This window comes from Geotrypetes seraphini, chromosome 6 (assembly GCF_902459505.1).
Source record: "Geotrypetes seraphini chromosome 6, aGeoSer1.1, whole genome shotgun sequence".
In the NCBI taxonomy this organism is placed as follows: Eukaryota; Metazoa; Chordata; class Amphibia; order Gymnophiona; family Dermophiidae; genus Geotrypetes; species Geotrypetes seraphini.
In genome coordinates, this window is record NC_047089.1 from 40,174,005 (window position 1) to 40,187,125 (window position 13,121).

Genomic DNA, 13,121 nt, shown 5'->3' on the forward strand with positions numbered 1-13,121 from the left:
GGGTGCATACTGGTCCCATGGAGAGCTGGCTGCTTGCGGCGTCGGTTGAAAGGGTGGCGTCCTGACGTCGGGGCTAAGAGTAACATCGAGCCCAGGGGATCTCACCACCCCGCTACTCTCCGGTGGTGTCCCTAGCGAGCTGGCACACGACTCTTCCTGCTCCTGCTGTAGGCGTCGGAGAAAATCATCTATGGTGACCGCTGGGGTTAAGGGTCGCCGGGAGGCTCCTCCGACGTTCCTTCCCTGTCTTTTCGACATAATTAAAGGTAACTCTCGACGGCGTCCTCACTGCAGCAGAGATGCAGCGGCCATCTTGGATCCATCAGTCGGCAGATGCCTCAAAACCATCATATTTAATACTGGGGACGAATGATAGACCCTTGGATAGTAGTACTTCTTCCTGAGTGTTGAGTCTTCGTGATGACAAATTAAAGATGCCATTGTTTATTGTTGAGACAGTTTCTTGTGTTTGTTGGAACTTCTGGTTTCTATCCTGATTGGCTCTTGAATTATTTGTTCTATTGGTGGAAGTCTAAAAAAAATAATCTGATAAGGTATTAGAACCTCCCTGTTTCAATGAAGATTTGGGAGAATTGGTTGATGTATTATCATTATCAGAAGATGACTCACTTGTAGATAGATTAAACCCCACTTTCTTCACATTGTTAATTTTGCGCTGTCGTTTTGTTTTAGAGTTACGGTTCATCCATGGGTAAATGTAACCTTTAGTAAAATCTATCTCGTCTCTCCGAAACTATTTGATTTTAAATTGTCTTTGTTTGCTTTTATATTTGTCCATGACTATGGAATGTTTCTGATAACGCTTTCGAAAACTCTTCTGTCTCCTGTTGTTTCATCAATTCCATTTTATTGTCCAATTCATATTGTTGTGCTGCCATAATGGGAGCTAAATGCATCTATTGTAAGCAACATTAAGTCAATGGAACACCTTGCATTATCCTGAAATCTTAGTTCTTTGTAAAGTCGCAAACCTCTAGGGACTCTCTTGGCGTGGCAATATTCAACCAATGCAGCTGAATGGAGCTGAGTTCTAATTAAAGCTTTATGGGTATACTTAATTTCCTCCCATGTGTTTCCCATATTGGGTTCATCTGCCCCAAACAGCCGGGTACTTGCTAATAATGATGAAATACGATCTTCGGTGAGTCCTGCTTTCGATGTCCACCCGAGAGACGCCATTACTCCCTGGGTTACTTGATTAGAGCTAACTAATGGGGAGAAAGCTTATTTGAATCTGTGATGACTTTTGAAACAAATCGTACTTATTATCACAGCTTTTCATAAAGTAACAAATTAATCATGAAGCTCTCAGACCTAATACCCGTTGATTTAGTGATGTCACCAAACTGGGGTACTCTCAGGGACCATCATTGTCTTCACTGTCCCTGGCCCAACCATTAAATATATTGTCTTACATCTTATACGAGCATTGTTTTACATTATAAAAAACCCCACTTATCTGTATATTGTTGAATTAGCTGAGTTTTCATCAGGAAGGGACTCTGTTAAAAACCAAAACTATTATTAAAAACTGTATTACTCTATAACATACTAAATCATGTATCGACTAACGGTTTATTACTATCAAACTCTATAACACTACTTAGTCTAATTTCAAACCTGTTATAGGTGCTCTGAACCGAGACGGCACCGAGATGAGGATAAACTGGCTGAATAACACTGAGAGTTCTTTTTATACCAATATCATGGTGCATCTCCTATCGATGCATACCCAGTAATGACATCAGACGCCAGGAGCCCGACTTTATATGTTTAACCATTCTATTTCAGAATTTAAGCCGTTTGGGGACAAAGTGTTCCAATTATAAATAAAACGTTCTTTTTGGAGTAAAAGTTTTGTTATATCTCCTACTGATTGTTTGATATGTATTAAAACTGTATACCGAAATGCTTCCAAAGAATGAGACTCTTGTAGCCAATGAGCTACAATCAGTAATTAAATGAAATAACTATTTCTGAAGTTTATAGGGACGGGCGGGAACGGAAAGGATTCCTCGCGGGGCCGTGTGGGGACGGAGGGGATTCCTCACGGAGATGGAGGGATTCCTCACGGGGATGGGTGGGGACGGGTGGGATTCCTCATGGGGATGGGTGGGGACAGGTGGGATTTCTGTCCCCGCGCAACTCTCTAACCTGCGTACATTCCAGTTCAGCAGGAACTTGTCTAACTTTGTCTTGAATCCCTGGAGTGTGTTTTCCCCTATAACAGCCTCCAGAAGAGCGTTCCAGTTTTCCACCACACTCTGGGTGAAGAAGAATTTTCTTACATTTGTACGGAATCTATCCCCTTTTAACTTTAGAGAGTGCCCTTTCGTTCTCCCTACCTTGGAGAGTGTGAACAACCTGTCTTTATTACATTACATTAGTGACTTATATTCCGCCTTTACCTTGCAGTTCTAAGCGGATTACAGTATAAGACAGCTGGACATTTCCAGGAAGTTACAATTTAGGGGATGCTTACAGTTCTAATCGGGATATAGTATAAGATAGCTGGGATTTTCTAGGAAGTTACAATTGGGGGATGCTTACATAATAGATGCAAGGAATTACAATTTAGGGGACGTTTACATAGTAGATGCAGGGGGATTACTGTATAGGGAAGGTTTAATAGAGGAGGCAGAGGGGAGAAGTTGGGGAAGGGAGGAGAATTGAGAAATACTAGTAGGGAAGAAGAGTTTAGGGTTGGTTACTTGTTAGGGTCGGTTGGGAGGTTGTATAGTTTTTTTTATCATGTCTCCTCTGTCTCCTCTTTTCAAGGGAGAAGAGGCCCAGTTTCTCTAATCGTTCGCTGTACGGCAACTCCTCCAGCCCCTTAACCATTTTAGTTGCTCTTCTCTGGACCCTTTCGAATAGTACCATGTCCTCCTTCATGTATGGCGACCAGCGCTGGACACAGTATTCCAGGTGAGGGCTTACCATGGCCCCGTACAGCGGCATGATAACCTTCTATACTGGGGATGTCTTACAGTAAAAACAAATGTTCTTGAACTAAATTGTCAGGAAAAGGATAATAAAGAAGACTTTTGTCTACTACTTAGGGGCAAGCTATTTCAATTATGAGCAGCTTGATAATGAGAGACCTTTTTAATACACACTTAAATCTTACGCCTCTAATAGATGGATGTTTAAGCAATCAGCGGTATGAACATCGATAAATACAATTAGATGTAAACAGCCTCTACAGAATGGGTTAAACATTCAGCAGATTTGCCTTGCAAACCACTTTATAGCTAGCTGATTTTTACTGATGATAAAGCAACACTATGCATGTAAAAATCAAGGTACACCAGCTGGTCATAACTACCACCCTTCCTTTTCCCTCAGTACCCCCTTGAGATCTTGAATTCTCCAACGAAGGAGACTTAATTCTACTATGTGCCAATGGTGTTTATGTGGACCAAACCAGTTCCCCAAAACCTTTTAAATTTTTCTCTTAGCGTCCAAGTTAGTCACAGCAAGTCTTTCATGGTGTAGCATTTGTTTCATCAAAGATCTTCAGTGGTGTATTACTAGCCTTAATGTCATCTGATCAATCGGCCACAAGATCAAAATACTTTTCTTCGCCATCAACACCGCTTTTAGCAAGAATTGACACTCTTCTGGAAAGCAGTAACAAACTTCTTTTAACATAGTAACATATTACATGATGGCAGATAAAGACCTGAATGGTCCATCCAGTCTGCCCAACCTGATTCAATCTAAAAAAAATTTTTTTCTTTATCTTAGCTATTTCTGGGCAAGAATCCAAAAGCTCCTCCTGGTACTGTGCTTAGGTTCCTACTATTGAAGTCTCCATTTATTAAACAGCATCAGTGGGTGCACAAGCAGTCTGTGATGCCAGAATTGGGATGAGTGGCCAAGTGTAGACCAAAATTTACTGGCCTGACAATGTCAGAACATATGTCCCAAGGTGGTATCCTTGTTATTATGTTTAGGGTAGTGTGCATTAGCTCATAGTTTCACCTGTAAGGCACAATGTGGAGACACAGGTAATTGGAAAAGGAATTTATATTGGTGTGCTCAATTTACCGCTGCTTGGGAGGTCATCCCTATGTGTTACACAGAATTTAACACAATCCCCAGAAACTTCATAATGCAAGTCCTCAGTATGTTTACTTACTAGATAAGCTTAATTAAGGTTGGTCTGTTAACCTTATAAAAATTTGTGATACTTGAGTGGCACATACTGATTGCAATAATTGCAGTTTTAGGTTTAAATGTAACTGAGACAATGGCATAATATGATGATAAAACGAACAACTAGAGGCAATGATATGTCAAAATTAAGAAAATGCAGCAGCTTATAACATGCAATCCGACGTGGCAACGTTTTGCCTGAACGACTGTTGGGGGGCAAATCTGCAAACATAAATATATGAAATTAAAATGATAAAAATCATAATTTATAATAAAAATTATTCAAAATATTAATTATACATATAAAGATGGGTAAAACATACGCAATAAAAACTACAGAAATAATATGCATTTCAGCTACAAAGAAATGTGTAGTTTGTAAAGTAAATGAAAATTGCATAGAGAATTGATCATGCATTAACAGAACCCTTTGGAGAACAGAGTTACATATTAATTTTAGATTTACATGAATTATGGTGCAAAGGATATAAGATTCCTGAAAATAGGTGATATTTGCATACTCGTGAGTTGATTGAAGAAGAATTAAATTTACATTCTTCAGCTGCACCTCCTTCTCCAGTGCTGAAGAGACCCCTTTCAGTTTTTTTCTTCTGCAAGTGAGTTGAAAAGATGCGATTCTGATTTGCTCTTCAGCACCAAAAAACCTTGAATCGGAGAAAAACCCCCAAAAGAATTAAAAAAATATCAGAGCAGATCAGAATCATACCTTCTCAACTAACTTGCAGAAGAAAAAAACTGAAGGGGGTCTCTTCAGCACTGGAGAAGGAAGTGGAGCTGAAGAATGCCTGGGAGAAGGTACAGGCTCTGGATTAGACATCTTCGGCTAGCAAGGCAACCCTTGGGGTTCCTGACTGGCCAGCCTGCACTGGGTCATGTGTGGAGCTTGGGGTCTGTTCTCCCATGAAGCTTGCTCACATCCTGATTTATCAGGTGATTGAGTGCAGGCTGCTTGTACTCGTTTTTTGGTCCAGCAGGGCTTAATGGGTGCCAACTGAGTAAATTACTTCCCAGCTCATACATGGATCCACGGGGGTTGAGGTCTTGGTCAGTACGTGGAAGTAGTGTGCTGAGGCAGTGTCTTCTCCATTCCCAGTTTCTATGACAGCTTCAGCAGGCTAACCCAGCATAGACAGACAGTGAGTACTGCCTATTGATGTCTAAGGAAAAATTGGGGGCCGGGGGGGATCTGAATTTGCAGGTTTCAAGAGTTTCTGGAGCTGTTTATAGGATTCCCCCCCCCCCTTTACTAAAAAACACTTATTTAATTTTTTGACCCTTGGATAGGTTTTCCTGGGCCGCTTTTGGCATGACCATGTTGCTGTGGCAATCATCCTAGATTTTTCCAATTGTGAATGGAAGCTTCTGTCTACCTCAAACCCCCCCTCAATTTAAATTAAAATTACTTGGGATGGACTCCACTAGTGGAGATACCCCTGTATCGTGCCGTATTTGTGATGGATGGCCAACAGAACAGCAGCTGTGTTCCAAGTTCAGCGCAGCATGTGGGGAAGGGGAGCCTTGGGCTTAGCCCCATCTGGCGTCCTCAAGGTGGAGGGATCGCAGAGGACCCCATGTCCGAGGATAAGAACATTTCCGGAGCCTTGGGAGGGATCTCTGGCAAAGTGAAGGCCCGTGGACACTGCAGAGCCCAGGAAACAGCAAAGTGAAAGCTGGAAAGGCACCCCAGGGTCCTTAGTTGGGGATTTACACTGGAATTTATGAATTGGTTATGTAAAGCCTACTTAAACTGTCCGGGGCTTCCACATTGGTTGAGGGGGCAATGGTGTCTGAGTAAGGGGACGTGTGCTCTCCTAGAGTGCTTGGTACAGCAGAAATTCCTGAGCAGGAACCAGAAGACCAGTCTGATAATGACTGGGGAGACTGGAAGTCAGATTCTATGCCTTTACTGTCCCAGAGTGAATCATCCCTTCTTTGGGGAATTCATGGTCTCAAATGGAGACGGGAGGCCAGGATATGGTAGGCATCCTTGAGCAAGGGGAAAATTTTGCAGTACATAGAAACTTGATGGCAGATAAAGGGCCAAATGGCCCATCTAATCTGCCCATCCGCAGTAACAATTATCCGCGGTAACCACTATTTAAAGTGACGGCATTGTTGGAGCTTATCCTAGAGTTACTGCATGAGTTTTAACTGTGGCGGCACAATGCTCGATTGAGTGTTTCGCAGTCACAGATGTCAATTTTCCTGTCGCATATGGTTCTTACTGCTGTTAATTATGGAGCATTGGGAGGTTCCAGAGGGCTCCTTAAGGGGAGCTAAGACCTTGACAAAGCTGTATCCCATGGCCTCTGAATTTCATCAGTTACTTGTTCAGCCTAAGATAGACTCGCTAGTAGCTCAGTTTACCAAGCAGACCTTCCTCGAGAGGGGAGTGTAGTCTTCAAGGATGCGTAGGATTGATGCACATAGATCTCATGCATATTCATTGGGGAAATCCTGAAAACTCGACTGGATTACGGTTCTCAAGGAGGGGTGAGACCCCTGTTCTAGGCAGCTTACATTAAGAAGAGCTGGACAATCAGCAAAGAACAATCATACCATAAATACAAAAATAAAAAAAATACAAAAATTGCAATCAAATACAAGTTACAATCTGCAAGAGAATCCCAATGTTAAGTAATAAATTTATCAAACAGAGTGGTCTTAACTAATTTACAGAAAGAACAATAAGATGTGGCTTGATGGATACATTCACCTAACCATGATTGTAATTTACCTGCCTGAAACGCTAACTGATCTATCCAAAAAAGTCATTTATCTTGGGATAGGCAAATAAGTGAGAACTTCTGGTTTCCCTTACTGGCCTATATAACTCAAAATGAGGGGAAAGGTAAATGGGAGACAGTCCCAATATCAGTTTAAAGCAGATACAAGAGAATTTAAAAAGAACTCTTGCCTCCAATGGCAACCAAACGGACTGACATGATCATTCTTTTTTAAACCGAAGATCATCCTAACAGCCGTATTTTGGATTATTTGCTATTTTCCAGTCCTCCGGAATCTCTCCAGTTTTTAAGGATAGGTTGCATATCTGTTGAAGTGGCTCAGCTATTTCGTTCCTTAGTTCCTTGAGTACCCTTGGGTGAATGCCGTCCGGACCTGGCGATTTGTCGCTCTTTAGCCTGTCTATCTGCCTGAGGATATCCACCTTGCTCACCTCTAGTTGAACCAGATTTTCATCCTGATTTCCTTTTACGATCTCCTCTTCAGCACTGGAGAAGGAGGTGGAGCAGTGAGTATGGTTATATCACGTATTGTCAGGACTCGTATGTCCTTCTTCCAGAAAGAAGATTATTGAGGTAAGTAGCTAATCTTCCCTATTGATTGATCAAAACATTTACTTAGACATTTAGACATTTGAGTGGCTAGTAATGTTGCCATAAGACTATCTAGTTAGCTATGTAGTCTTGCTTAGCTTTCAATAACTTCCACTCAAGAAATACTATGCCTTGGTTAATATGCTTGTCCCTCCTCACATTTACATAAACTCATACCTCCCCTTAATATTGCGGCATTCCAAAATAAGAGGGGCTTATCCATATGCTTATTATGGGCTACATATTCCTCCCAATTTCACTTAGGTATTTCTGAGAATCGGAGTAATTTGTCAATACACAAGGAATCTCCAAGATCTCCTCTGAGCTGATAGAGGCACCCTGAGAGTGAACCAAATAGATATGTGATCAGAGATTGCTAAGGGGCCTGTCTCTACTGATTCTAATGAAAAAAGGCCTGCGAGACCAAATATAATCAATCCAGGACAAAGAATTGTCAGCAATATTTTGAATGTAAATTGTTCAATTTGTGCTTTGGAAGAAAGACTTTGTTCTGTACTGCATTTATTTCAATTATTACCTTTTCTAATTTTTATATTTTGTGTGTTTTGAAATAGGATTGGGGAGCCTCCTACAATGAAACCAGAATATTATAATCTACAACATTTTCTAGTAAAAGATGTGCGTCCATTTGTAAGAAAACTTGATTCCCTCGTGGAAGCACAGCTAAGAAATATACCACCATTGGCAGTGTCTTGCTCGCTGAAGGATATCCTGCCACAGAATTCGGTATGTAAATGTTTCATGTTTTTACGTTTTGATTGCTTACATGCCAAACAAATACTGTGATAACCAATCTATAATATATCAAATTATCAAAAAGTAATCTGTATGCTGAAACAAGTTAGTCTAGAGTTTTCATAATGATATTGGTTTTAGGATTCAACAATTTTTGATAATGCAAAATGAGTACAGAACAAGAACTGAACATGAGTCGTCATCCTTAACAAGAATTATAAATCTGTTCTTCCCCACCTTCCCCCCCCTCACCCCAACCACCTCCATCAACACAAAGCAACAATGAATCAATAAGACTTAGGAGTTATGCAAAACAAACAACCCCAAAACAATACAAAGAAAGAAAAAAAAAAAAGGGGGGGCGGGGAGGGGGGGACAACGAGGGAACCATGGCTGTTCATTTCACCTACACCAGTACCCATGGCCACCCTAGCACAGGGACTGCCTCAAGGCTTCACAAGGAATTAAGGATAAAGCCATGAGCCCTATGTGGCAGGGAATATATGTAGAGACCCCATATTCAAAGGAAAAAAATTTTCTGTTTAAAGGAACCACGCACCTGATCTCGTTCAACAACGTAAGGACATGAGGGCGGTTACCTCAAGCCCAGAAAGACAAAAAGCCTCTTAGAGCCAGCATGTAAGCGGAAGGCCTCATATTTATCCCAAAGTAATCCCACCGGAGCCATGGAAATAACCCAAACCAGCAAATGCTCCAAATACTGAACAACTCTTTTCCAGAAAGCTTTTACCACTGGACAGCTCCAGAAAGCATGAAAAACATTTTTGCCTCTTGTTGACGTTTCTCATATTGAGAAGAGGTCGCCAAACCAGATTTGAACAGCTGAACACGTGTAAAATAGGCCCAGTGTAAAACTCAAAATTAGTATTCTTGTAGCTCAGCAGTTAGTAGGAATATGTTTGACACAGCCCATGTCTAAGTCCTGCGGTTACAAACTTAGGTCCGGCACCCACCTAATAAACAAGGCCTCCTAGGATTTTCCAGTCGAAAGAGCATATAATTCCCTGTGTAAATAACATAATGGCAAGGTCCTTTATCAACAAACTGATCAAAAAAATCCTTAAGCTTGATACCCAAACAGAACGGTAAACCAGTCACATTCAAAGATCACATATAGTGCCATAGTTGCAGGTAGGCAAAGTAATCATGAGCCAAGATCCCATCTCTGTGTTGGAGCTCTAGCCAAGGTTTCGAGCCTGGAAACACAGGGATCAGCACCCTGGTTCAACATTAGCCAGCAGACATGTTCTTATAGGTGTTCCAAAGACACAGAGTGCACATCGCACCTCAACATACAGGGTATTTCATGCTTGTAACACATACACACTTTGCAATAGCACAACACACTCTCTTCACAAGGGACTCAAATCAATAATTATTCTTCCAAAGATAGCAAACCTTCTACTACCTTGGTATACCCTCATGCATACATATTCATATAATGTGCTTAAGGATCCTCAGCGGCACCACTTAGGGCTCAATTCAATCTCATTGCCCTAAGCTTTACGTGTCAAATCTTCATCGGGTCCTATCTTAACTTAATTGTATCATTTTTGTATGTCATTTTTTACTTTTGTTAAAGTTTTTATATTGATTTAATTAATTCAATTTTTCAAAAAGCAATACTTAGCTCTTTAACTTGTGGTCTCTGGCCCAGGGATTGTCATACCGACATGTTTCGCTATATATTAGCTTTATCAAGGAACATCCCCATGTATTCAATCGCCAGCAACCCGACCACTCTACCTATAGAGTAGAGTGGTCGGGTTGCTGGCGATTGAATACATGGGGATGTTCCTTGATAAAGCTAATATATAGCGAAACATGTCGGTATGACAATCCCTGGGCCAGAGACCACAAGTTAAAGAGCTAAGTATTGCTTTATACTAGCTAGCATATCACTGAAAAAGAAGCTGGACTTATTTGAACAAAGGAATTCCTTTTAGCTCTTATAGATACTAGGCTTAAAGAAAAGTCCTACAGAATTATATATTTGTTTACAGCAATTTCTGAATATGCAGAAAACATAATATACCCAAAGAAAACTCTTACTCAGTATCTTTAAGAATTTGAATCAAAAATAGTTCTCTGACCAAGTTGTCTGCAAAGCTGACAGCCTCAGGTTTCACAGACACACAAAAGAAAGCCCAGAAGCCCCCCTTAATGAGAATTCCTATACTGGGCAGAAAAGACCCCCCTGTACAATACAGAGATGTGTTTAGAAGTAAACCAACACAATTAAAGAGACTTCTTGCATTCCTACTTTTTCACTTGCTTAATTATTATGAAGAAGAAAAACCAAAGATTATTCTTCCCAACACCTAATACAGGATTATATAATTAAAAGAAAGTTACAATATTCAGAATAAGAACAAATCCAACCCCCTACCATATTCCTAAACCAAAAGTCAAACTCGTTGACCTTTCTATATCTTGGGCCTCTGAAAGGCTGGCATTTCGTGGTAACAGTGTCCCTGGCTTTAAATTAACATTTCCATATGTTGCCTCTCAAAATGTTTGAATCTTATAAATGTAAAAGTTTTAAGTCAATTACAATCATACTATTACATTCAAATTCCATTCTCTCTCTGGGATCCTAAACACTCACACGCAACACATTTAAGAGATCAAACTCTTTCTCTACCAAGCAATGATATGCCAGATCACATTTTCTCTGAGCCAACCAGCCAGGAGGAATATGAAATCAAATATCCTCTAGGCTAGCCAGGCCAGAAACCATTTGGTAATAATTAAAGCCACGAGGCTTTTAGGCGTGAAAGAGAACATGAAACATAGAAGAGAGAGGAGACAGAGAAAGATTAATACCTCTACAAATGCATTATATATGCATCCACTTATAATTTTTCTTATCCAGCAATTAATTTATATAAATACTGACTTCCCACTTTCCTTCGCTATATATCGTTTCCTGGTCTTTTGTGATCTATCTTGCATATAAGACCCTCTGATCAGGACTTAGAAAGGTCTCTGTCATGCCCTGCTATTTATTCTGTACTGTTTGCGCTAACCAGGCCTTCCACAGTTCCCTCCCTGGCCCACGATAGACAGAGTCCTGAGAAGAGTAGCCCGGCACCCGTATGGGAGACGCTTACAATGTAGGCCAGCAAAATGCTGGCCTACATGGTAAGTAGATGCGGCTGCTATACTTAATCGCAGCAAGGGATCTCCCTGCCGCGATTAGTATAGTGGCCGCGGCTACAGCCGCCAGTCTCCCCCTCTCCTCCCCCTCCCCTGACGATCGCATCAGGAGGGTGCCCAACCCCTCCTGCCCACAGAACCCACGATCACCGGCAGGAAGTTGTTGAACCCTTCCTGCCGGTAGGCCCTGCCCCCCGAAGATTGCCGGCAGGAGGGTACTCAACCCCTCCTGCCAGACCCCCCATCAAAACGCCCCAGAACCCCCCCTCAGGCTTACCCGAATGTTGGCCGGACAGGTCCTCGCACCGTCCAGCCGTCAGGCCTGCCTCCGTCCAAATGAGGCGGGCCCGCCCCTCCCCTGCCCAACCCACAGGATCCTAGGGCCGAATTGGCCCAGGCACCTAAGGCCCTTCTAGAGGGCTGTCTTGCAGTACTTGGAACTTACGAATGATTGTCTTAGACCAGTGATGGCTAACCTTTTTGAGCCTGAGTGCCCAAACTGCCGCACAAAACCAAAGAATTTCCTCAAAGTGCCAGCACGTCAATTAAACCTTAATAACAAGATTTTAGTATCTAAAAACTCTTTATAAAGTTGCCTGAACTATGTAACATCATTTTTAAAGGTTGGAATCTTTGTATTGTCAGAGAATCAATTTGATTCACAATCCTTTGGTTTTCATTTCAATTTATTGGCAATTTATAATGTTTTAATGATTTCATTCATGGGCCGAATACACACATACTTTTCTCTGTCGCCGCACTCTTTGACCAAAAGATTTGTAAGCCTGCAACCACGTCAAGGTAGACTCTTTCAGCAGCTCCCCTCCCTCCCCCTTACCTTTGTGGCCAAGTCAAAATGATCTACCAACAATAAAATTTTAAAAACACAAAGCACGCTGTACGCAGAGAAAATGTTAATTATCATTTATATTCCGCGGGTTTTCAAAGAGGTCAAGGCAGATGACTTTATGCAATGTCACCTCAGTAACAACTATACAAAAATAGACAAATATTCCCCCTCCCTTTTTACTAAACCGCGATAGCGGTTTTTAGCGCAGTGACCTGCGCTGAATGCCCCACGCTGCTCTTGAAGCTCATAGGCTCCCTGCGCTAAAAAACGCTATTGCGGTTTAGTAAAAGGGGGCCATAGTGCAAAATATAGACAGCATATATAAATTCTCAAAACGGACACATTTTGATCACTAAATTGAAAATAAAATAATTTTCCTACCTTTGGTAATTTCATCAGTCTCTGGTTGCACTTTATTCTTCTGACTGTGCATCCAATATTTCTTCCCTTTTTTCAGCCTCCTGTATGCTTTCTCTCCTCCAGACCTCATTCCCTCCCCAAACTTTTTCTTTGTTTCACCCTGCCCCCTTCTTTCTTTTTCTCTCTCTCCATACCCCCTTTCATTCTGTCTGTCTGTCTTTCTCTCTCTCCGTGCCCCATTTTTCTTTGTTTCACCCAGCCCTCTTTCTTTTTTTTTTTTTGGCTCCCTGTCCCCCCCTTTCTTTCTTTCTCCTTGCCCTCCCCTATGCCACCACCATTGGGAAAATGCTGCCACCGCCACTGGGTAATAGGCTGCCAATGCTGCTATCGGGAACAGGCTGGCGCCGAGTTCGCCCTGCTTCTCTTCCCCACGGGGC

The 13,121-nt window shown here is 41.7% G+C and overlaps 1 protein-coding gene across 6 annotated transcripts in view; it reads left to right on the forward strand.

Annotated features, from left to right (window-relative positions):
- The window catches only part of RNF17 (ring finger protein 17), a 510,797-nt gene that overhangs the window by 268,656 nt on the left and 229,020 nt on the right, over nt 1-13,121 (forward strand). For all 6 annotated transcript variants that reach the window (XM_033948471.1, XM_033948470.1, XM_033948472.1 and 3 more), the window contains one exon: nt 8,114-8,285. In XM_033948471.1, the coding sequence (XP_033804362.1) occupies nt 8,114-8,285 (172 nt within the window). The remainder of the gene's footprint in view (nt 1-8,113; nt 8,286-13,121) is intronic.